The sequence below is a fragment of the Sorghum bicolor genome, chromosome 10 (genome assembly GCF_000003195.3).
Source record: "Sorghum bicolor cultivar BTx623 chromosome 10, Sorghum_bicolor_NCBIv3, whole genome shotgun sequence".
NCBI classification, from domain to species: domain Eukaryota; kingdom Viridiplantae; phylum Streptophyta; class Magnoliopsida; order Poales; family Poaceae; genus Sorghum; species Sorghum bicolor.
The window spans coordinates 2,423,371-2,449,588 of record NC_012879.2 but is presented as its reverse complement, the minus strand read 5'-3'; the positions used below and the strand labels follow the sequence as shown (position 1 = coordinate 2,449,588).

Genomic DNA, 26,218 nt, shown 5'->3' with positions numbered 1-26,218 from the left:
GTAATCATTTCATTTGGTTTTCGGCCATCCTCCTGCAGAGTGCAGATCGATAGATCCATCATTCATCATAATCGTCGATGGGTATGTATGTATGTATGCTGGCCTGGAGAACAGTGCACTAGTGTACATATATGCATGTGCGGTATGCGTATCCCAATAATTGTGTACGTGGGAGGTTACATGCCTCTGCCTCTGCCTTCGATCAGCTTCTTGTTTAATCCTTTGTTTGTTTGATTGTTTAGTAAAGTACCACACTGCTCTGGCGCCTGTTGGACCGAATAGTTTGAATGCTATATATAGTTAGCTCATGTAGTACTAGTAACTCGATCTTTAAGGCATTAATTATAATTATACTAATGGTGCTTGAACATGGAGAATGAACTTGTGTACGACTCAAATGGCTATCATTTGAGACGGCGACTGAATAGCAATATAATGTGCACGCTCTGGCAGAAATATCGTCATTCCATTTCCTGTCCTTTTCTTTTTTTTTTCTTGTTTCGCTTTCAATTTCTTCCCTGTGCCTATATTTAATTTCCATTTCCCTACATTGCATATAGTCTTTAGGCCTTGTTCAGTTGGCAAATTTTAGAATTTCGGGTACCGTCATAGTACTTTTTCTTTTGTATTTGACAAATATTATTCAATCATGGACTAACTAAGCTCAAAAGATTCGTCACATAAATTACAGGTAACTGTGTAATTAGTTTTTGTTTTCGTCTATATTTAATATACTTCATGCATGTGCCGCAAGATTAGATATGACGGAGAATCTAAAATTTTTTGGACCTAAACAAGGCCCACATCACATCAGAAACAATTGGCGCCATGTGCTGTATGCTTGCATATGCATGCGCTGAGCCGCAGAGGAACTGGGGTGAGGTCCTGCGTGCTAGCTACCGCTAGCGTCCAAACGAAACAGCGCCCCGCCAGTTGCGTTCGTGCCGGCTGCCGCGCACGTCGCCAGCCGCCATCGATCGGCCATCGCATGACCATGGGCGGCATGCCCTAGCAGCCAGCCAGCCAGCCACACAACAAGGCGCCCGAGATCTCTCCGACAGCCCCCGGCCGGCAAATCCGCCGGGTCGTCACGGTGCACGAATCACGAGGGCGAGCAATAATGCGTGGCCAATGCATGGCCGGCCGGGTGGTCGTCGTCGTCGTCGCCGCGAATGGAAGCAAAACACCGGCAAGCAGCAGGTACTACTACTGTACTACTAGCTAGCTAGGCTAGGAGTGTTGCGTAGGCGGCCAGTGCATGTATGGACGGATCGGATCGGGACAACATGGCCGGCCGTAATCAAAACAAAACCCTAGTTTAATTAGGAGTACAGTACAGAGTATTATTAAACTAACACGCCAAGACGTACGACGGCGATCCATGGACGTCGTCTGGCCGGCCGGCCGGCCGGCCGGGGAGACGACGACGAAGCGGAGGAGGAACGGAGGAAGGGACGACGGGGTGGTGGCGTACCACGTGGGCGTTGCCATTGCGTCGTGGAATCCCAAGGCGGGGAGGGCGCCAGCGAGGCCCGGCGTACGGGCATGTCGCCCACACGTGCAACGCCGGTCAGCGGTGGGCCCCGCACCGCCCAGCCCAGCTTTTTATCTTTTGTCTAGTGCCAGTCAACATTCGGCCCTGTCACCACGCCACTATATTCTATTTCCCGGGCTTTTCTCTCCTTTTTCTTTTTGCCTTTTTTTTCTTTTAATAATAATAATAATAGAGTATAGTACTATAGACCTCGATCGTCCCTATAATAGAGTAGGAGCACTATATAATCTGCTCTTGTTTTTTAAGACGTACTAGGTACCAGTTGCACATATATATATATATATATATATATATATATATATATATATATATATATATATATATATATATATATATATATATATATATATATATATATATATATCCACAAAGAAACAGTTTTAGCACATATACTTATATTTTTGCTTATACTTTAGCACAGATAGAGTAGTACTAGTATACCTTTTCTTGTTTTTTTAGACCTTAGCACAGTAGCTAGCACATGTAAGAGCGTTTATATTCCACAAAGAAAAAAACAAATTTAGCATATATACGTTCATTTTTATAATTTGTTATATATAGTTTTCCTTGTTCTCTCTCTATACGTATATCGAAACTCGGCAACAGCAGAGTTGCTGAGTTATATATAGTTAGAAACGAAAACACAGAGACCATAATAAAAACAAACAAATAAAAAACAAGAAATGTGCCGCTGTGCAAGTGCTTTGGGGACTAATAGCAAAACCCCGCCCTTCGAAACAATCTAAAAACCACATATATGGTCTTGTTTGATGGAGCTCTCTCTATACAACGTAGTAATAAAGATCTATTTTTTTATCAATATGAATTAGAAACTGGTATACATATATACTGTAGCGAAGAAGAAAATGTCCCAACGGAATGAACACTATATATATGTTTATTGATGAAGACTAGTACAATAATATACATATATAAGGTCGCCTCTAAACGACAAGCAGGAGACATCAATAGCGCGTTCGTAGCTAGCAGTTTATAATGTGACCAACTTGCCGTTGCCGTGTTTTATATTCGATGAATAAAGTGATGTTTGCTTGGGAGTGTTAAAGTTTAATAACATGTATTATAATATTTTTGTTTTATCTGGTAACCATTGTCCGATCATGAACTAATTAGACTTAAAAGATTTGTTCGTAAATTATTATCTAACTTTATTTTTAATTTTATAAATAGTCTATATTTAGTACACCATGCATGTGTCTAAACATTCGATGTGATGAATGTTTTAAAAAAATAGGTGGAACCAAACATGACCTAACATGAAAACAAAAATAAAATAAAGCAGTCTTGCCGAGCTAGCTAGCTCTGGATTTGCTTTGCTTGAACGACCTTGAACCCGGCCGGTCAGTTTCGGGGCGCCTTCGTCGTCGTCGTCGTCGTCGCATGCGCGCTCGTGCGCCACCGCCGGCATCTGATTCCGTCGTCCTCCCTCTCCATCATCCCGCTCGATCGTCAGCTCATGCATGTGTGTTCACCGGCCGGTCATGTCTGCCTGTCTGGCTATATTATTAGATCCATGACCGTCGCCATGGCTGGAGCTGGGAACGGCGGCCGGCATCCACGTGCAACGGAATTTACAACGGTCGGTCGTACATATACCAATACCAGACTAGTGCCGCGCCGCGCTGCGGCTGCACGCGGGCAGCTCTGGCAATGCCAGTGGCATGGCATGGCATGGCATGTTACCGGCCTCCTGCTGCGTCGTGGCCACGCACGACGTCCACGTCTGCATGCCCGCCGCAGCAGTGCAGCGCTACTACGGCCGGCCCATGATGATATGCTGTGCAGTGGTTGATGGGCGAGTGAGGCGTGCAGTGCAGTGATGCCGCTCTCTAGTATTTTCGTTTTTATTTGATAAATATTATCTATTTATGGACTATCTAAATTTAAAATATTCATCTCGTGATTTATAGGCAAACTGTGCAATTAGTTTTTGTTTTCGTCTATACCTAATGTTTTATGTATATGCCATTTGATGTCACGGGAAAAGACGTCGGCAAATCGGCATGGCAAGTTCCCTGTGCATGCATGTTTGTTGCCTGCATGCATGATCCATCAGTTATGCCATGCCTGCATGCTCTGCGTTCCTAGCCTCGATCAAATCATCACATCAAACAGCACAACTCTACTGTCCGAACGCAATCATCAGCACCGGAAAGCAAGTTTCAGACTTTCGGTCATAACAACCGGCAGTGGATAGTGCCTGGGGTAAATATGTGTGTGTATATGCTGACACTGATAGGGAAACTCCTATTTCTATTTATCGCTGTGTCAAAAAAAAATCGGAGGAATCAATGCAATATTACTTCTAGTTATATTAACCTGCTGCCACGCTCATTTCTTGGAATCAACCTAGATAGATACTATGTGTATGTTGAGTGTATGTATATAGTTCTTGTGCGGTCAGATGATAAAACTAGTTACTAGTACTGTCATAAGTCACATTTAGATACTCTCGACTTGCGTTGTTCGCCATCTGAAAATGGACTCATCAGATGATGATGATGATACACCATCTGTCCACCTTTACTTACTTCTAAAACAACTTCCAATGTCGATTATCTCAAAATGAAGTTGATCTAGCTAGCGGTTCAGAAAGCAATAGTTTGAATCCCTGTAGCTACAGACAGTGATTCATTGTTTAAACTTTTCTGCTACCACTTGAATCAAAATGACTCAGCAACTAGACTTGCGAAAGTTCCCATATAAACAAGACAACGAATGCAAAATGGGGCATTATTGGATTATCAACCATGTTATAGTGTTTTTTCTCTCATAACAAAATAGTATCAGCCGAAAAACCATAAGCTGAATACCATAAGCTGAACACGGACTGTAATAATAATCAACTCTGGTACAGAGGGTTAGCTCATCTACTGTTATTAATTTCAACAATTTTCACATGCATGGATACACATGACATGCATCCTCAGGGGAGCTCATCAGCCGATCCTAACCTTGTTAAAAACATTTGAATGCATTCGTTCCTTCCCCTCTATAAAAATACAGAAAAAAGTTTAAGCTTTAAGTTTCAGCTACCACACTTGCTTTGCAACTGCAACTTGGCCATGCATTTCCATGGCGTCGCCAGGACAACAACGTCTAATTAATTAAGCCTGCCTATCTGGCCGCCCTGACCGCCTTTGCGAGCCCAGACGAGACCCCGTATACCGCGGCGGCGGCCGCCCCGGCGTCTCTGAACCCACAGAAGAACTGCCGGTGGGCGGGCAACGTCGCCGCCGCCGCCGGAGACGACGCCATGCTCCCGCCATTGGAAGCAGCTGCTGCGGCGTGCGCGTGCGGGTGCGCGGCGGGGATGTTGTTGGGCGACGACGTGTTGGCGGACGACGGTGATGAGGAGGAGGCGACGCGCCGGCAGGAGAGGCACATGGTGAGAGTGGTGAGCGGGGCCGCCGGCGCCGGCGCAGCGCTGAGCGCCCTGAGCTCGGCGACCTCCTTGCCCAGGCGGCGGTTCTCCTCGGCCAGCTGCTCGCACCAGCGCTTGAGGTACTCGCAGTCCACCTCCGTCTGCTTGAGCTTGGTCCGGGCGCGGCGGTTCTGGAACCACACCTCCACCTGTCGCGGCCGGAGGCCCAGGCTGCTGGCCAGTGCCACCTTCTGCTTCTGCACGCACGGGACACGATCAGATCATCAGCCATGGCCGTTCTGCTGTTATATACTACATCCATCCCGATCGAGGAACGAACGGTGACATCGGAATCGAAGAATGAAAGCTTACCGGAGTGAGGGTGTGGTGCGTCTTGAAGCACTCCTCGAGCACGGCGGCCTGGTCCTTGGACAGCCGCAGCTTCTTGCGAGCGGCCCCGTCGTCATCCTCGTCACCGCTGCCGGCCGACCTCTCCGCCGCGGCGCGCTTCCCGCTGCCGCTGCCGCTGCCGCTCGACACCGGGCTGCCGGCGGGCGAGCACCTCCGCTCCCTCTCCTCCGCCGTGGCCGGGCTGGCATCCCGCTCCGCCGCCCCGGCGACAGCGGCGGCATTGCCGGCGGCCGGGTGGCAGAAGCTCAAGCTGGGCTGAAACGCCGCCACGCCCAGGCCGAGACTCAGCCCAAGATCCAAGCTTTGAGGCGCCATGCTAACTGTTTAGTTTATACCAATCACCAGCAACAAAGCTAGCTAGCTGGCCGGGAAGACGTACGTGTGCTGCTGCACTGCACTGGCCGGCCGCCGGAGTTGGTGAAGAAGGAATGTGCGGGAGGCGGGGTATAAATAGAGGGATGGATGGAGATCAGTGGGAGGAAAGAGACGAAGTGTAGGATGATGCAAGTGGTCGACAATGATGAGCTGGGCGCTCGTGGGGTGGATCTCCTCCATGGGGGAGATTTCTTTGATTAGCGGGCTGCTGGTGCTGGGTGGCAGACTTTGACCCTTGAGGCCGCACCGGGGCCGCATCAGCTAGCTTCGTCGCCGGAGGAGTATTATGTACTACTAATCAACAGGGTTAATTCGCTGGCTAATCCAGGTCCCCAGGTGAGATTACGCTAGATAGACTCCATGTGATGTGTGCTAGGTCGTCTACGTGTGGCGCGTCTACCGGGCGACTGGGCGAGAGAGAATATTTTTCTGCAATGCAGATGCAGGTTACAGTACTAGTAGTACGATCGATATATATTGCAGCAGTTGCAGGCTTGCAGCGGTGGCGGGGCAGATCATTCGATCTGCGTGATAATGCGGTTGCGTGATTGCAATGGACAGCAGGAGTGCCGGTTTGCGGTACACCTCTGTTCAAGAATGCGTTGTCTTGCCGCCCTTTTTCGTGGCCGTTGAGGTGGCTGCTGGCTACTAAACCTTTGAGCTAGATGTTTGTATCTCCCATTTTTTGCATTGTCTTTGTCAAATGAAGTTCGTGGCAAAACTCTTACTATCCTTTTGAAAAAATAAAACAATGTATACCTCATTTTTGCATGATATATGTAACAATGTTACTTTGTCATCTGATCGCAAGAGTAAAATACATGAGATCTAAACTTATCACGCGGGACGATAGAATCTCAAAATAGGTTCACAAACTTATCATGGGATGGCATCATGTATCTAGAAACCCTTGAGTAGGGTAGTCAGGGGGATGTCCTCTACAAATCATGAACATAGTGATCCGTGCCTTACTTTGTTAGGGTCCTTGAACCCACAAGATGTGCTTGGTGGCGCGCGCACAGAGAGAGAGAAAGAGAGAGAGAGAGAGATGGAGCACCAAAGACCGACTTGTGGGCCTTATCATTGTTTGAGAGGAACTCAGATTCAAGACCTATAAGCCACAATGGATCTTCCACAAGGTTTGCCCATCGAAGAATGGAGTAGGGTCATGATCTGTATATATGAACCTAGATAACACTCGATACGTTTGCAGATCTAAAAGTAGTATTTTGAATGTTTAGAACCCAGATGACACTATAGGACAAGTTTGGGGATATAGACGTGGATGATATGTCATAAGTTAGAGACTCGAATCAAGGTGGATAGCTAGGTTCCACCACAATAACTCAATTCCCAATGTTTTTCAAACTTGAACTAGCAATATCTATAGAAAACATATTCTCTTAAATCAAAATAGTCATGTATTATAAAAAGTTGCTTTCGTTAATGAATGTAAAAAATTTCAAATTCTCCAAGTAAAGCTCACTTTGTATGTGCACAAATAGAATGCATATTTTATTTTTAAAGAGTAAATTGCACTAGAAGTCCATTAACTTTTAAAAAAGTGTCATCTAGGACAGTGGCGGATGTAGTATAGGATTGAGGGGGGGGGGGTGATGATCTCTTCTTCTTCCTCTATTTCTCTTATTCATTTTTCTTTTTTCCTCCACCTCTTCTTTTCCCTCACCCTCCTATATTTCCATTGATGCATCAGGTGTTGGGGGCTGGAGCCCGCCAACCCCCCCTTCAGATCCGCCCCTGATCTAGGACCATCAACTCTCAAATTGTATTTTTGGACCTGTCAACTTTAATTTTAAGCGATTCACGTACCGGAGGTCCATACCCCCTTGTTCTTTATACATTTGCATTTGCAGAAATCCTCCTATGTTTCCTTTTCGTATGTGCACAAATAGAGTGAACATTTTATTTTTAAAGGTCAAAATACAAATTACACACCAGTAGATTTAATTTCCCAAGTTTTTGAATTCTGTGACTGTAACGATAATTTACACTTTTCCGATCATAAACATGGATTGACAATATCTAAAATATCTTTTTAATTTTGACCATCATCTTTACTTTTAATTTGATGGCCGTAGCTTATATATATAAGCATCATCAGAACGAAATGGAGCTTATCATTATACTCCATATATATACGAAATCATGACAATATAATGAAGTGGTGGTCCATTATTAGCCCTTTAATAATAAACTTCAATAATCTTACCATTAATGGAATATAATCGTAGAGATTCCATATTCTTATTCTTCCGTTAGTCGTTAATTGTGCGCACATTTGCTGTAGTACGTACTGAGATGATGATGAGGCAGACAAAGAGTAGTGCTTCGTCCCAAACTAAACTAAAAGAGCATCATCAGCAGCAGCATTCAGCAATAGTGCATCGTAAGCAACATATAATGGTGAACTAATCATGCGCGCCCTACTAGATGCCGATTAATAATCAGTACGTAGTACTTAGTAGCTTAATGATGGCCCTATTAGTAGCTAATGAGCACTGCTACAGTGTACAATCAGTGCCCGACAAAGCCATGCTGTGGAGATGATGATGCAACGACTAAAGGCAAACACACACACACTAGCACACCATCACGTACGTGCGTGCGTGGGCACGCATGCAAATGCATTATATTTTGACGACGATGGGATGATGGATCTCGCTTTGTATGTATAGCATCGATTCTATGGGTAGTTAACCACCAGCTCAGATAGATCAGGAAAGCTGGTATGTATGGTGCTGATTAATCAGTCAGTGGTGGGTCCACGATGACTAACTGTCAGTAGCCCTAACGATGGAATCATTGCAAGGGGGGCGACCTGCTATAGCTCTCTCTCAGCAGAGGGCTCACATCACATGCACGGTTCCGGGGCTGCCTGACATGCAAGACTGGCCGGCCACTGTGTGTTGTTTCATAAGCGTACTTTCATTTCGTTAATTATTATGCCAATAATCAAACGCCTACTTGTACTGTGACGGTTAACCGTAATAGATTAATCATATTACAATGCAACTAGGTGCAAATTTTTCTTTTTATTTTATAGCAGGGTACAAATTATAGACGTAGACATCCATATATACATATACGGATGCACATCCATTTTATCCTTATAAGCACTTTAGAGAAACCGATGACTTTGCAGATTATTAACAGTGGACATCATGGTCTACTACCGGATTATAAACTAATGTTTTTTTGAAAAAAATGGATAAACTAATATTCATGATAAATAAATCTAAAAACAAAGCAAAAACTCTTGTAAGAAATTAAATGATGACTTAAAATCCAAGTAGGATGATTGCACCACAAGGAACCAACAAAACAAGAGCATCTCCAAGGGTTTTGCATTTGAGGTTTGTATTTGAGTAATTTGCCAAAAAGCTCCAAAAGAGGTATCCAACGGTTTTGCATTTGGAGTTTGCAATTTGGGCAACTTGGCAAATGAGAGAGCAAACTTGGCAAAAATGTCAAGCTGTGGACGACTTTGCAAATCCGATCGCGCGAGCAAAGTCACGCGTGAGGAAAACGCGCGCGTCTGGAGACCTTCTATTTTTATCCTTTGCCAAGTTCAAATGCCAATTCCCTTAGAGATGACCTATTTTTATTCTTTGCATTTTGTTATGGGAGTTTGCAAATAGCAACAAATGCCAAGTTAATTTGCCAAAGCCTTTGGAGATGCTCATAAGGCTATATTATAAATAGAAGGGCATATACATAATTAGGAAAATGAACCTAATAGTTGTGTGGTGTTGATAGTCGTCATTGCGGAGCGTACGTGCGGCTAAATATGATATTAGTATATACTGCCAATACAAACAGTCTATTTGTATATAGGTGATGAATTTAGTACGCAATGATTCTTTCCAGCAAGCAATTTGATAACTCAATTATCTAGGAATCTGAAGGAAATATGTGGTCTACGGCCGGACCATACCATCATTGGACCGGCCAGCCTCCGATCCATTAATCCACATGTGTAGTCCAGATCTGGAGAGGACAGGGGTAGTACAGAGTACAGGGTATTATTCAAGGCTCCAGCGACGACAGCCAAGGACACGCTAGCTAGCTCGAGTATTATTTGTATATATTTCCATTCCTCTATTAATGATTGCTCGACCTCTGATGATTATTGGCGAATAATAACAATAATAATAATAATAATAATAATAATAATAGCAATAACAACAACGTTAACAACAATAATAATATTTATATATCTGTGGCTGTTTTTCTAACTGATGTTAATGCTGATAATGATTTGTTGTAAGATAAAAATATTGTTTTATAAAAAAAATAGCGTTGATTTTAGCTAATATAAATAAGCTCAAACAAATTAAACATAGCATAATGGAAGAAGTTTTCTTTTGCTGATATCACCAAACAACTGTATGAATTAATTAGAATGACAAATGTCCATGCATGATGTACCGTACGTTCGATTCCAAAATGAACTGAAAGAGCGTTTTTATGATCCGCCATCCTCTTCTTTCTCGTACGCATTAGAAAAACAGACATGCAGGCAAAATATAGAGTCCTATATATTATTCTAGATGAATTCAAATGCCCGCATGTTGTGACCGTTGATTAACTTGGAACTGCCAATCATCTAGCTAGGTGAGCACACAATAAGCTATACATTATTCTTTCGCAATTCACCAACAAATTTATGACAATAACAATAATATTTTATGGGGCGGACAACGGGAACAATGGAACGAAGAAACCTGCGAGTAATAAGGTTTGTAGCAGCACGCAGTGGGCAACTTGGGCACACATGTACGTGGTTGCAAGCACGCAGGCGGGTCGATGGGCGCCGGCGTGGCGTGCACATGCGGGCGCCGGGGAATCCCGAGGCACGCCAGCTTGGACGGGTGTACGGCCGCGTCGCGCGCACGTGCGCCATGGCGGCTCGGCTCCGGCCTCCGGCTGCGCAGCGGGTCCCATACCTCCCTCCACGGGACCCGGTCGACCATAGACAGCAGGGACTGGGATTCAGGTCTTTTTAGTTTCCAAAAATTTTGCAAAATTTTTTCAGATTCCCTGTCACATCGAATCTTTAGACGTATATATAAAGTATTAAATATAGATGAAAATAAAAACTAATTGCACAGTTTGGTCGGAATTGACGAGAAGAATCTTTTGAGCCTAGTTAGTCTATAATTGAACAATATTTGTTAAATACAAACGAAAGTGTTACTATTCCTATTTTGTAAAAAAATTTGGAAGTAAACAAGGCGTCAGTAACTTTACTCAAGCAAGTCACGATGTAACTTTAGCCTACATATCCACCGTCCAACTGTGATCGAAGCGTTCTCAGCGTCTCCGTATCTAAGGCCTCTACAGTGATATAGTCTCATCTCTCTTGTGTCAATGACGTATGGACCCCACTAGTCATCTTCTTCCTCCGTCCTTCCCCGTCTTCTCCATGGTGGCCGAGGATCGATGATAGAGCGTTGGGAGTTCCCTACCGTCAGGGATGCGATGGTGTTCAACTCGCGGGAGGACGTTGAGGAGTACCTTGCGCGCGTCGCGTCGGGCTCACGTGCCAACGCCGCGACGGTGATGGCGGCGCAAGCGCGCTCGCGCGGCCATGGGTGCGTATACACGGCGGCGGCACTCGGCCAGGCCACGTCCCCACGGCGGCGGAGGCGGCAGCGCTCGGTAGGGGCGAGCTCACGCGGCAGCAGCGCTCGCCCAGGCGCGTCCCCACGGCGGCGTCACGCGGCGGCAGCGTGTTCTTGCGGATACGCTGGGCTCATGCGCTAAGGCCGTGGGCGGCGATGGCGGTGCAGGCGCGCTCGCATGGCTAGGGTGCGTCCCCGCGGCGGCTGCGCTCGATAGGGGCGAGCTCGCGTGGCGACAGCGCTCGGCCGAGCACATCCCTACGGTGGCGCGCGGTGTCATGAGGCAGGGGCGAGCTCGCGTGGTTGCAACGCTCGGCCGGGCGTGTCCCCATGGCGGCGTCACGCGACAGGGGCGAGTTCGCGCGGCGGTGGTGGCATGTCCTCGCGGAGACGAGGACCAATGAGGCGATCTTGACGACAATCATCGCCGAGTCCATGAGCGAGCACATTGGCCACTTCTGTTCTGGTAGCGGCTGACGGTGCACGCTTACAGCGCTGGCCCTGAACTCTCTGCACCTTTCGCGAGCTCGCTGCGCATCCTCCTAGTGCTGGAAGCAACACGCGAAGATTCTGAGGAGCCCCGTTGGTGAGATCACGACGGCGTGTGATGCCGGAGCGGGCAAGCCGCACAGGGGGCGACGCAGAGGAGCCCCATTTGTACTTGCTGTCTCTTAGGTCGTTGCCTAAATAAAATATGTACTCATACTTTATGCCAGATTGCTTGTGAACCGTTGAATCTAGATTGAACGATGGATAGAGGTGCGAAAGTTACAACGTGACTTACCAGAGCAAAGTTACTGAATCTGCGTCCAGACAGCAGGAGCGGCGGCTCCGCATTAGGCCAATCTTAGCCCAGTCTCGATGTATGTTTCATGACATTGTCATGCACATTAAATATGGTGCCACATAAGCAATATTGCTGACTTGGCAGGGTCATTAAATGAAGGAGTTTCATCAGATGAGAGAGGAGTTTCATCCCCATGAAACTCCTATGGCTCGATTACTTAGTTTATAATCTTGGTAACTGTGTCATGAAACTATGCATTGAGACTGGTCCTAGTGAAGAGTTTCATAGTGTTGTTTCCAAAGTCGCCATGTCATGTGCAATAAAATAAAACTTGGATGAAACATCCACTCTCAATGAAGAGTTTCATTCCATGGTTTCGTAGGCATTTAATTTCAAGACTCATAGAGAGTTGGTAATCGTGCCAAGAGAGTTTCATCTAGATGAAACTCATTTCTTCTCTCTCTTCTTAAATACAGTGCCATGTCATCCAAAATACATATGTGGCAGCTTATTTAATGTGAATGAAACTCAAATGAAACTTCCACTGAGACTGGCCTTAGGGCACTAGCAATACAGACTCTATCATAGAGTCTAAAGTTATTTATTACGTCGAATAATGTGGACTTAGAGTCTAAATAAGACTTGGAGTCTTATTTTTTCTACTTCTTTCTTCAATAAATATGCTGCCACATCAGCAAAATACCATAAATAATATGTAATTAATTGTCTTAGACTCTGTGATAGAGTCTTGCATTGTGAGTGACCTTACAATACTAAGAGCGTCCGCAACAGTGTTCAAATCGCTAGTTATTTAATCTCTAGAAAGAATGTTATTAGTTCTCTAGAAAGAATCGCTAGTTATACCCATGAAACTCTTCTGCACTGTTTCTAAAATCAGATGTGTTGAAAACTGGCACATGGAACTCCCTATTAAGGCTGGCCTTAGCACTATAACAACAATATTCCCAGTCTATTTTAAAAAAATAAAATTGTTATTTTTTAATATATCAACCAATTTTTTAAACCATATCCACAAAAAGGTTGTAGTAATATGAGTATAGGTTTGTCACCGGATATATTTCTGTAGTATAATAAACCTAATTGGAGACTTAAACATTTATATTAATAAATATTTCTATAAATTTAGTTAAACTTAAGAAAATAATGATTTGGTTTTTTTTGAAACAGAGGAGGGTATCGTTATTATACCTAACAAACTTAAAACCTCTAACTGGTGTACACTATTTGTTTACAGGTTGGTTGGAAGAGTTAAATCTTAAGGTGAAAGTGCTATTTGTTGGACACTTTGGTTAACAAAAAATGATCATATCGTGTCTGACAAGAACACATCACCTTCTTATATGCAAGTTATCTACAAGGGCTCGCATCGAATTAGGTTTTGGCTCTTGCTTCACAAGGAGGAGGATCGTCAGTTTATGAAGGCAAGCTGTAGGACCACCGAAACAGCCGCAATAGAGGTGTTTGTAAGACACGGCTGACATTTTAGCAACAGAATTGGTCTTTAGTTGTTTCTTTTTGAAAACTTTTCTGTCTTGATGGCTCAAAACTTCATTTTTGAGATTCCTTAGATCTGTGTTGCTCGTTTGTAATAATGAATAATCATATGCATTAGTCAATGTAGAAGTTAAGATATTAATATATTCCTTTTTCTAAAAAAGTATGTCGTCCTACGTGATTGTTTATGACTAATTATTACAAATGCAAGATTGGATTGTCCAAAAATCTACAAATGGGCTTAATTTTATATGTGGGTTCATAAAATTAAGTCTTCTTTCGGATTTGCAAGCAACCCACCTTGCATTATCTCTACTGATTAGAGGTGATTGTGCCTCGATCTCGTGCAGCTACCTAGCGTCCTAGCCTACCTGTAAACTGCTTGTACCCTGTAAGAGGCGATCGAGCAGTCGCTAACTGCATATATACCTGAAAGTAGGTTCGATGATCATCATCGTTGCATGCAAAGTGGCAACCAACACACGTCATAATACTACGAGTCAGTTGATTAGGCCAAATAATTAGCTTGATCAGATAGATCGATGCATGCAACCCTACTCTTAATTAGCTGTATATTATATACTATATGCTCTGTGAATCTACGTACTTTGGTCCGACAAGGCCATGTTATCCAAATCATGGCGGGCAACAAATACTACAGTTTTGCTCATGACATGCATGCTATGACTAACTAACTATGACCTGCAACAGGAGCTGGCTGGCTGGCTTTACCAGCTGATGATCCCATGACCATATGAGAGGGAGATCGATCGATCTGCTTCTCACGATCGCGCGAGCTAACTGCGGAATCATGCATTGCGGCTGCACATGACCGGCCGGCTGTGCGTGGCTGGTGCCGCATGCTTGCCATCATATTGTGTGCATTTCTGCTGCTGCATATGTATTGCATATTTCTGCTTGCACATGATCTATGAACAATTTCCGGAAACACGCTCACCGGCCATATATATACAGTACCAGCAGCACACGCCATATTCTTGCAAAGGTTCCTGCCTTAGCAACTTGACCTATATTCTTTTCAGGTGTTTTAATTTTGGCTCGCCCGATCGAGCTGCTGCAGCCGCAGGCTTTGAAAAGAAGAATTGATCATGAGTTGGAACCTCTTTCTTAACGTGGCATCTCCTGATTATTTTTTTTATGTATACTTGTTCTACCTTTTATGTTCTGACTTGGTTATTCCATTTAGTTGAGGCATTAATGCTTTTTATGAAAGAATGATATAAGGGGGTTGAAGCCTGAACAAATGTATTCAATATATAAAAGGAGATAGATGATTCAAACACTCAATAGTTCCTAGAATTATACTGTTTTTAGCCACAACATGAGTGATATGCCATCCGTAAAAACCAGAAAGGTAAGACGACTGAGGGATGATGGACTAAATGACAGAAGATGAGTGGGGGTATCGAAGGTATATATACTACTACTTTTTTTGCTCCATTGAAAATGTAGGGCATATTAGGCCACCAATGTCTCCCTCGCCTTTGCCACCTCCTCTAGCATTAGATCCGCAACCCCCTACCCTCTTGTCCTCCCACTCTCCAAGTTTGGAAATCCAAGAGGATGATACAAAAGGCTATGTCTATGTCCATCCACCTCACCGGTAGCATGGATCTTGACGCCAATGGAGAAAAGGGGGTGGAGTCGATTGGGTTGGGAGGCGAGGTGTAGCTTAGAGATGAGCTCCCCTCACTGGATTCAGGGTGACAAAGATCTACATGAGCTAATAACCCAGCTGAGGCCACCTCGACCATGGTTGTGTGGCGATGCTCTCTCGAAGAAGGAGAGAAGGGGTTATGGAGAGAGAGAGGGCTAGTGATTTGTAGTTATGGGGGTGGTTACATGGCTATGTGGTAGATGAGAGTGGAGGGTTGTGTGAGGCTTAGTCGCTTAGGGTTTGTATTGGGATTTTGTAGGCTAGACCTTGAATTTATTAGCTAAGATGGGACTCTTAAGGATTTTGCCTGTATAGTCAATTTATAGAGGCAATGTTTATTGGATTCTCTCTGTAAATGGACTCTCTTCGTAATTGGGCGACCACCTCTTAATGTCACTTGGTATTTTGGGAGACACAAATGATTTTGAACCGCCTTTGTAAATGAAAGAGGTTGTCTTTGAGAATCATTTTTGCAATTTTGTATCATTACATTGTTTGGGGAGAAAGATAGGATCAAGTTAAGAATGGTATGAGCAGCACTAGAGAATATATGCATAAGGGCAATATTTTTCTGTAACGACAATGGTAAGTAGTTTATTGACATGAAGAGGAGGTTTTTTATTATTAATTAATTTTCCTCTAGTTAACACATAGTAATTTCTATGTCGTGATAGTTAACCTTAATTATTCTGTTGGCTAAATACTATGATAATATATAGGTTTTGTAGCAACAGATGACAAATTGTTAGAGAAGCTAATGGTCAATGCGTAGGTGAAAATACTCTATTTCTTCTCAAATGCTAATACACTTTTTTTTCCACAAAAAGAAATGGAGGGAGTACATATGAGTAGCAGCGTAATGTTGACACATTATGCATGGTTGAGCATATACTTCCTCCATCATTGAAAGAATAATGTAAATCTCGTTTCTTGATTGAGGAGTCAATCAATCTTAAATTTAACTATGATTATAGAGTATCGGCACTTGTATATCTTTTTAAGTTTATTATAAAAATAGATTCCATAATTAATCTAGCTGGGACGCATAAAAAAAGTTACTAGTAGTATTTCTAGTCAAATTTAGAATTGTTTGACTACTTGGAAAACTGAGGTTTTCAAAAAAAAAAAAAAGGAAGAAGATGGTGCTAATATGAGAGGGTAGCTAGTAAGAGCTAATAATAGTACCATCAAGTAATACTAACTCCTAGATCTAGTCGTACTCGTACATGCTGTGGCTCCCTTCCCCCAAGCGATGGATGAGCGAGCTCTGCAATGCGATAGATAAATTAAAAGGCAGGCAGGGTGGCCACGGAGCAGAGCAGCACGCGGTTCCCCCAATGATTGGTTCATGTGGGGGCTGCTGCAGCCTGCAGCGGCGGTGATGGTGCTGCAGTGGTCGCTGCCGGCCGCGACGGCGATTGGAACAGTGGCGGCCCATGCATCGGCGGCGGCTCCGTGACAGGCAGGCATGTGTGGGCGGGCCGCGGCGACATCGCCCGACATGCCAGGTGGGTGCTCCGTGGTCGTCGTACCCATGCATGCATCTCTCCCATCGCAACTTTCCTCGATCCTCCCCTGCTGTGTGCGTGCGGTCAGAGCGATGCGACCATGATCCATCTCTACTCTGTCACTTTTTTTTTATTTTGGTAGTGGCTTTCTCTACTGGCAGTGGCAGGCTGACTGGCCGATGATTTAGCTTGCTGCCCGCGGAAAGTTAGGGTTCTCGATCCGCGTAATTAATGTAATGCTTTCCCGAGGATTTGCGCTTGATCTCCGAATCATGGGAGATCTGGAGATTGTTATAAGGCCTTGTTTAGTTCGCAAACATTTTCAAGATTCTCCGTCACATCGAATCTTTGGTCGCATGCATGAAGTATTAAATGTAGATAAAAATAAAAACTAATTGTACAGTTTATCTATAATTTGTGAGATTAATCTTTTGAGCATAGTTAATTCGTGATTGGACAATGTTTGTCAAATAAAAAACGAAAATACTACAACAAAGCCTAAGTTGGTCACTCCGCTCATCCATCTCTCTAGCTTTACTTCTTCATCCAGCCCTTCATCGGCCATACCCATACTGCCGTACCTTGCATGCAATTTTTCGTGGGCCTTATATGCAAAAATAAAAAAAAAAGGGTGATAGTGTCGCCGAGGACGACGGGACTCTGAGTCGATCACATGCATGCGTCGAGAAGTTTCGTCCTGACCTCCCCGAGATCGTCGAACTCGATCGACTTTTCCCAGCAGTTTCAGCGTGGGATCTAGTACAGTAGTAGTAGTAGTAGTAGTAGTATGGCTTGTTGGCATTGCCGCACGCATTGGCTCCGGAGTCTCTCTCATTGATCTTGCTGCTCGGCTAGCTGCACCGTTGTCCATTTGTGTGCTAGCTAGTCTGATTGATTGTTAAGCAAATCTGCAATTGGGCTTCTAAATTTCTCGTGGGCCTCTGCTTTGCCGTAACCCAAAATAAACAATGCAGCGAGCCACCGTGAAAATAAGTTGCTGGCTATGAAATATCACTTTACGGCACCGAAAAAAAAAGCTATCAACGTTTCTTTTTCCCCTAAAAAAAGATCAACGTTTCTTTTTTTTAAAAAAAAAATAATCGAAAAAATATAAAAATTTTATGACAAGGAACATCTCATGCAGCGCCGTGGTGTTTTCAAAGTGATTTTTTTACGTTTTCATTCACAAGTAAAGGTAAAGGTGCTTTAAGGCCTTGTTGCCTCTGGAGCGCCGTGGCTATATATATATATATATATATATTTTTACGTCTGCAGCACGGCAGTCTTGGGCCACTCTGCAGTACGAGTCAACAATTGCATCTCGGCCCATGTTGATGTGCAGCTGCAGCCGACGGAGGCCCAAAATAGTTCCCACCAGCACTTGATGGGTCATGGCCCAAGGCCCATTATTCATTCCGCCTCTCACCACCTTGCACTGGCCGAGCAGACCACGGCGGCGGGAGAAGTCGGAGGTGGGGGAGGCGCCGGCGTCGCGTGCTGCTGCTGCTGCGCGGTCGAGGCGCAGCCGTACGTGAAGGCTGCCAGCGACGACACCGCGTCTAGCAAGCTGTAAAGTCTCCCTCACTCTGCCCCCTCCTTTCCCGGAATCCGCACATCCACATCTCTTCAACCTTACTGTTGTCAAGTAGCCGGCAATGTTCTCTCTTTTCCGCACCACGCGATTGACGTCTCGTAGCCGGCAATGTTTTCTCTTTTCCGGGCCACTTTCAAGTCTCCCCCATGCTACCTGTGATTTGAGATCATTAATACAGCAGATTACCAGTAGATCTTTGCTATATAATTGATCATAGTACAGCAGAATGTTAGCTGTACAAATAATCTCAGATCCAGAAATATAGTAGCACGCATATATATATATAGTGGCACCACAAGCTAGCACCCTACAAACTTTGGAGAGCTGAAGGCCTTGCTCGTACTGATAATGAAGAGGGGGCACTGATCTTTGTTCTTTGAGGGTTAGGGGATGACTGGGAATTCATTGAGGCTACTAGTTAGCAACACTGCAGTGGCTTGGTACGTCTGCTAACCAAGTGCTATAAAGGACAAATATACCAATAAGATTGGAAAGCGACATGATAACTTCATTAATCCTCTCTCTTTCTCTTTGCGGGGGTAAATCCACTAAGGACTAGATGAGCATACTTGTCGACTTTGAGCTCAAGTCGTCGTAATTTGTCTCAGGAAGTCTCTATTTCAAGCCGTTCCTGACAGGTTTCAGCCACATGCTTTGTTTTTGTTAGTTCATTCCATGAGTGGAAGGACGAACGGATTGCTCACAGCTCTGGTCCTTTGTTACTTCACCATTTCCAACATAGTTGGGCAGGCAAGTTCATGCATCCCCGAGGAGCGAGATGCGTTGCTTGCCTTCAAGGCAGGTGTTGCCGATCCAGGTGATAAGCTGCGTTCCTGGCAACACCAAGATTGCTGCAATTGGAATGGGGTGGCCTGCAGCAACAAGACCCTACATGTCATCAGGCTGGATGTCAGCCAGTATGGTCTCAAAGGGGAAGGGGAAATCAACTCATCCTTGGCTGCTCTGACGAGGCTTGCATACCTTGATCTGAGCGACAACAATTTTGGTGGGCTGGCCATTCCAGAATTTGTAGGCAGCTTCAAGAAGTTGAGATATCTTGATCTTTCACGTGCTTACTTTGGTGGGAAGGTCCCTCCCCAGCTCGGTAATTTGTCAACCTTGGAGCATATTGATCTCAATTCCTTCGGTTCATCACCTACAATCCGACTGGACAGCTTCCTTTGGGTTTCTCGCCTTACATTACTTACATATCTAGATCTTGGTTGGGTGTATCTCGCTACATCCTCAGACTGGCTGCAAGCTCTTAGTAAGCTTCCTTCTCTTAAAGTTCTTCACTTGAATGATGCATTTCTTCCTGCCACCGACTTGAATTCTGTTTCTCATGTCAACTTCACGGACCTTACGGTACTGAATCTTACAAACAATGAGCTCAATTCTTGTCTGCCAAATTGGATTTGGGGGCTGAATTCTCTGTCATATTTGGACTTGTCAGGCTGTCAACTTTCGGGCTTAATTCCTTACAAGATAGAAAATCTGACCTCCCTTGAATTGCTTCAGTTGCGGAATAACCACTTGAATGGAGAAATACCACAGGCTACGCGTAGGTTGTGCAGCTTAAAATACATTGACTTGTCTATGAACAGTTTATATGGACATACTGCAGCAATGAAGAACTTGTTCTTCTGCATGAAGCAACTACATTTTCTCAATGTTGGCAATAATAATGTAAATGGAAGTCTATCTGGTTGGCTTGAGGACTTAACAAGTGTAAGCTATCTTGACATAAGTAATAACTTATTTTATGGGAAAGTACCAGAAAGTATCGGCAAGTTACCAAACTTGACTTATTTGGATCTTTCCTTCAATGCATTTGATGGCATTATATCTGAGATCCACTTTGGCAGTGTATCCAGTTTGGAATTCCTAAGTTTAGCATCAAACAATCTGAAGATTGCTATTGAACCAAAATGGATGCCACCTTTTCAACTCAGAGTTCTAGGATTGCGTGCTTGTCAAGTAGGGCCGTACTTCCCTTACTGGCTGCGTTCACAAACTAAAATTGAGATGGTTGATCTAGGCAGCACAGATATCGCGGGCACATTACCTGATTGGCTCTGGAACTTCTCTTCATCCATCACTAGCTTGGATTTATCAAAGAACAGCATCACTGGTCGATTGCCAACGAGTTTGGAGCAAATGAAAGCATTGAAAGTATTCAATATGAGATCAAACAATCTTGTGGGTGGGATTCCTAGGTTACCAGATAGTGTTCAAATGCTGGATCTATCGGGGAACCGCTTGTCTGGAAGAATTCCAACATATCTTTGTAGGATGGCTTTGATGGAATCAATTCTTCTCTCAAGCAACTCATTTTCAGGTGTTCTCCCAGATTGTTGGCATAAGGCTTCACAATTGCAAACCATAGACTTCTCAAGGAACAAGTTCCATGGAGAAATACCTTCAACTATGGTTTCTATAACCTCCCTTGCTGTATTATACCTAAGCGACAACGGTTTAACTGGTAATTTGCCCACCTCCTTGAAATCATGCAATAGATTGATCATTCTGGACCTTGCACATAATAATTTATCAGGTGAGATACCCACTTGGATGGGTGATAGCCAACAATCTCTGCTTGTGCTGCTTCTACGGTCAAATCAATTTTCTGGAGAAATACCTGAGCAACTGTTCCAACTTCACGACCTACGTTTATTGGATCTTGCTGACAACAACTTATCTGGTCCTGTACCACTTTCTCTAGGAAGTTTAACGGCTATGAGTGTATATCAGGAGGGTTTTAAGGAATATGCTTTCAAATTTCCACAATTCAAATTCACTACTGTTTATGATGGCCCTCTTCCACAGGTGGCTGTGCACATAGCCACTGGTAGTTCAGATTTTGATGGTGGTTTACTCCTCCTATTTAATACAAACTTTATCGATCTGTCTGGAAATCAACTCACAGGAGAAATTCCCAAAGAAATAGGAGCTCTATCTTGTCTGGTATACTTGAATCTCTCAGGAAATCATATAAGTGGTATTATTCCTGACGAAATTGGCAACCTACGGAGTTTAGAGGCACTTGATCTCTCGCAGAATGGTTTGTCAGGTCCAATTCCTTGGAGCCTTGCAAATTTAGGTTATCTTGAGGTGCTAAATTTATCATACAACTACCTATCAGGAAGGATACCAGCTGAACGTCAATTTGTTACTTTCTCAGATAGTAGTTTTTTGGGTAATGCAAATCTTTGTGGGCCTCCACTGTCCAGAATATGTTTGCAACACAACATCAAGCATGAAAACAATAGGAAGCATTGGTACAATATTGATGGAGGGGCATACTTATGTGCAATGCTTGGGTTTGCATATGGATTATCTGTTGTGCCTGCGATCCTCTTGTTCAGTGCAACAGCAAGAAAGGCATACTTTCAGTTCACTGACAGTAAACTGGAGGAGTTGCGAACTGTAGTTGAGATTAAGCTCAATCGGTTCAAGGCAGGAAGATGCCGATCCATGGAGGCTAGGCGTGTTTCCAACCAGGACTCCATCACTTGCTACGTGTTGGAATTTGGATCCCCAGCCCCTGGTGACTAAAAATGATCAATATGGTATTAATAGTATTTCAAATGGCAATTTGTATTGTTGTTGAAATGAGTTTGAGTTCTGGTCAGAAACCTCTAATGAAGTATGTCTATCCATCGTCGACGAGAACGATTACCCAGGGAAGAATCCACCAAGCATGTATAAAAACGTGTCATTTCCTATATATGTAACTGTGCAAACTCTACTATTCTGTGTGAGTATGAATTGTTCTACTTTATGGCCCTACGAGTGAAGATGATGGATCATTTTGGATTTGCTTGCGTTAACCTTTCGATTCAACTATTGATGTCTTTGCGAGTACTTTTTTCGAAAGCATGCGCTGCACGTTCTTCATTAAGCGTCATGGACAGTGTGGTTTCTCCGCCGGACGGCCACGATCACGAACAGGTTCAGCGCAGAACGGCATTGGGGTCCGTCCTGGAGCCAAGAGTCCTTCCAGAATCATGCGGATGCCCCTTCGCCAATGATCACTGAAACAGATGCATGGAACATGCTTTCAACATTCTTCTCCGGCTTCGACGGTAGGCGCGCCCAGACTGCGTCCGGCTGAACGCGGCGCATCCATTCCCAGCGTAGACGAAGGGCGTACCCCATGAACCTGAGGTCTGGCATCCCCAGGCCGCCGAGCTCCTTGGGTGAGCATACCAGTGGCCATGCCACTTTGCATTTTCCGCCTGTCACTTCTTCAGTGCTGCCCAAAGGAAAGCACGATGGCGCTTGTCAATCTCTTTAACGGCCTAGGCTGACAAGCTGCAGCAGATCGCAACGTGGACAGGTATAGCCGAGAGGGGCGTTTGGGTGAGCGCCGCCCTCCGCGCTGTCGTAAGCAACGTGGACAAGTATTCTAGCGGCCGATGGAGTCGACGAAGCGCTGCTCCTGCTCCCAGCACAACATGGTTGGGAACTCTTGAACACGACACGGGAACACCGATAGCACTTTGGCACCTCTTGTACTAGGAACAAGACAATACAATCTATCTAAGGCAAAGGTTAACGCCGACTGGATGTAAAGGCTTTTACTCGAGTTTGATCTTGAGGGTTCGAAGCAGAATAAATCGACTGTCTCTTGCGTTAACTGTCGAGTTCTAGAATACGTCCAAGTCTGAACAACTGTTCCAGGTACCCCGTGGCAGCCTATCAGTGGTAAAAGCCTCGTCGACCCAGACGACGTCCGGTCATTCGATGAGTACGATGCACCGCTCATCGACTCATGGCGGCCTTGCGGGACGGTCACAAGGTGAGTGACGTACCATCGCTCGTATGGTGTATATGCACATTGCAGAGCACCATCTCTGATCTCTGCCATCTAGGTGTGTTACCTTCATCGCATCAAGTTCAGAAGACTACTGACCGCTTCCCACAAAGCCAAAGAAAAAGAAGAGCTTGCCACGATTGGTTACAGGCACACAATTTTCAGTCTGTTATTACTACTGTTTCTGAACTTTTAAGGAGGACCATGTTTCCTTATCGGTTATTCAGGTGAGATCGACAAGTGGTAATGTCTTCTCAACCTTTCTCTGATCCTTTTGTTCAGCAGATTCCCGCAAAACCTCCAATAGAGGAACCCACACAACCGATCGATCACGTGCTGCATAGCGAAGTGCCGAGTGCGTGTGGTCAGACGCGTCAAGTTTGGTAGCCAAGTAAGTCGTACATTGCGATGCTTTCTCGCCATCGCTGATTCCTGAGAACTGCTATGCATTGGCTGTCTTTCCATCTGAAGGTCGCTGAGTGCAATAGCTTCATGGAGGAAGTGAAACTGGAGAAGGAAATGCAGCAAAAGGTTTGCTGTCTACATGCATCTTCTGAAACTGAAATTTATTGCATGGTAGCATGGTACGATGTGTTCTTGTGCAGGTGGATGAGGAGATTGACCAAACAGCTAAGGAAGAAGGAAGCAGCAGGTTCCAAGAGCACCCGATGCCAGACTTCTCTAATTAAGCCCTTTGTGCCAAAAAGGTACTGAATCTCTATTCTTTTGCCTTCTCAATTTTCGCATGATCAATCATTCAGTCTTACAATCTTCATTCAGTCTTACAATCTCAGGCTCTAAGCACACAAGAAGGACTAAGTAAACTCAAACCATAGTTTCATGTATATTTCTATATATAATTAAATGTAATTACCTACAACTGTTCGTTTGAAACTGTTTTCAGGTAAAACTTTTTATGTGAGAAATTTAGGTCAGTGAAGCTTCCTGCAATTCCTAGGGAGCCAAGATTTCACACCAGGTTGACGAGGCGCATCTCAAAGTTGTAATGAGCTTTGAAAGTAGTTTCCTTGGTAGCTGCTAGCAAGTAGAAGCTGCATTTTTTTTTCCCTTAAATTGGTGCTTCTTGGATTCTACTGTTTTGTATTCATTAAAAATACTGAATCTTTTAGTTTTATAATTTTTTAACACTTCACCGTAGCGTTAGTACTAATAATATTAGAATTCCAATTTGAGGCAGCGTGAAGCACTCTGCAGTCTGCTCGGACTGCTGCATTGTTTTTGTAGGCTCCTCATTTCAGGCCGCATCCCGTTTTGTTCTTGATGGGCTATACAGCCATCCAGTAGATGCCTGGGCACAACAAGGGCTCGTCGTCGCCTGCTATGTGCTTGGTGGCATAGGCGTGTTCTGCTTGCGTCCAGGTCCCGGGCCCCGCCGTCCTCTCCTCCGGCCGGCGGCGCTGTCATCGTGCGCCCAACGCCCGTGCCTGTCAACTACAAAAAGAACTTGTTTGGTTGGGTGTATAAGCATCAGCCTGACCTGTGGTATATAGAGAAAGGCTATCCGGCTATTTGGATGTCTGCATATCGAATTGTGTCACACTTTAGTTCACTCAGAGCATCTCCAGCCACGGGTTCTAAATCAGACCCCTACATTTCTATTTGAGAGGAGGCCTGCAAAATTTGAGGGCCCAAATCAAAGCCTAATTCCAGCCATAGCCACTGTCGCTCACAAAAAAAATCTCTCATCCTTTCGACACCGACGGCCGCAAGCCACGCAAACGACGCCGACGGCCGGCCTCCGGCACCGGCTGCGCCTCACACCCGCCGAGTCGCCGTGCGTGGTGAGCGTGGTGCTGATGCTGATGCTGCTCGGCCGCCGCCGCCGCGTTGTGCTGGTCGTCGGCCTCGGACGCGGCGGCGGCCGAGTCGCCGGTCCCGAACAGTATGGCCTCGACGGCCGCGGCGGCGGCCTCGGAACCGATGGGCGCGACGGGGACCCGCGCGTGGCGGCGCGCCAGCGGGTTGGTGTCGTGGATGTCGGCGTCGCAGGCGGCGCAGAGCACGGCGGCGTCGGCCTTGCACGTGACGGCGGCGGGGGCCAGCTCGCAGACCTCGCACACCCACACGCGCTCGTGGGCCAGGCGCGTGTGCGCGGGGCGCGCGTCGCACGTCGTGCAGAGGAACGACGACCCGCTGGCGCACGTGCGGCAGTACACCGCCGCCGGCGCCACTTCGCAGTTGCCGCACCGCCGGCCACCCACGCACCAGTACTTGTGCAGCTCCATCGAACGAGCGAGGCCAGCAAGCGGAAGCAGCAGGCGCCTCCCACCTTTCTCCTGGCTGACGCACTTGGCCGTGGCAATGGCAGCGATTGTGCTGCGCCTCACGCCCGCAGGCTGCGCGAGCGTGCGGAGGAGGGAGCCCGCGAGGCCGCTGGCGGGGCAGGGCGGCGTGTGCGGACGGGAGAGAGAGAGAGGGGGGGAGAGAGAGAGGAGGATAGGAGGCTGCTGGATTTGGGGACTTAGAAATTATAATTTGAGAAGGCATGGAAAATAGAGGTCTAAATAGGAGGTGGGTTGGAGTTGATTTTTTTAGATCAAGTCCCATTATTTAGAATAGGGGCTTGTTTAGGAGGTGGGTTGGAGTTGCTCTCAGGATTCTTTCACCGGCCTGGCTCCGTGGAAACGAGATTGAAATCTGTTTCTCGTGGGTCTGACTCATGTAATCTAGCTACTTTTTTTGTCGGAATTTTTTTTAATGACTCTAAAATATTTCACATTTTTTGAAGGCAGCCATGCGGGAAAGCAAATAGAAAAGCTCATCACTCCTCTCTAGGAATAAAACCAACAAAAGTGCAAGATGTTTGTAACGTTGAAATTGAAACTTTGCTTTGATGTTTGTTACGATGAAACTTTATGCTTTGAAATCACTTTAGTTGGAAAGACCATGGCTTCGCATGCTCACTAAATATAACGTATGATTCAGGTA

At 45.2% G+C, this 26,218-nt stretch overlaps 2 protein-coding genes across 5 annotated transcripts; one reads left to right on the top strand and one right to left on the bottom strand.

The window, feature by feature from the left end:
- Positions 4,294-5,908, bottom strand: LOC8068427 (homeobox-leucine zipper protein HOX28). Its single transcript, XM_002436400.2, has 2 exons — positions 5,313-5,908; positions 4,294-5,197 (listed from the first exon to the last, which is right to left on the bottom strand). Exons 1-2 carry the CDS (start codon positions 5,664-5,666, stop codon positions 4,694-4,696), a joined length of 858 nt encoding a protein of 285 aa, XP_002436445.1. The 5' UTR covers positions 5,667-5,908; the 3' UTR covers positions 4,294-4,693.
- On the top strand, positions 18,286-24,422 carry LOC8070709 (probable leucine-rich repeat receptor-like protein kinase At1g35710). 4 transcript variants are annotated; one of them, XR_002448153.1, is made up of 5 exons: positions 18,286-18,428; positions 23,555-23,660; positions 23,741-23,800; positions 23,875-23,976; positions 24,174-24,422. XR_002448153.1 is itself a non-coding variant. In XM_002437751.2 (5 exons), the coding sequence occupies exon 1, from the start codon at positions 19,129-19,131 to the stop codon at positions 22,006-22,008; it is 2,880 nt and encodes a 959-aa protein (XP_002437796.2). In that variant the 5' UTR covers positions 18,286-19,128; the 3' UTR covers positions 22,009-23,254; positions 23,328-23,660; positions 23,741-23,800; positions 23,875-23,976; positions 24,174-24,422. The 4 variants fall into 4 exon arrangements, 2 of the variants coding, with proteins under 2 accessions (XP_002437796.2, XP_021304448.1); XR_002448154.1 differs by having other exon boundaries at positions 23,552-23,660; XM_002437751.2 differs by having other exon boundaries at positions 18,286-23,254; positions 23,328-23,660.

What these genes read in the sequence shown, in the direction of transcription:
- LOC8070709 (XM_002437751.2), top strand. Translation starts at nt 19,129, where the DNA reads ATGAGTGGAAGGACGAACGGATTGCTCACAGCTCTGGTCCTTTGTTAC.
- LOC8068427 (XM_002436400.2), bottom strand. Translation starts at nt 5,666, where the DNA reads ATGGCGCCTCAAAGCTTGGATCTTGGGCTGAGTCTCGGCCTGGGCGTG. An exon ending in CGCACCACACCCTCACTCCG is followed by an intron (nt 5,198 to 5,312) that starts GTAAGCTTTCAT and finishes CCGTGCGTGCAG; the next exon opens with AAGCAGAAGGTGGCACTGGC.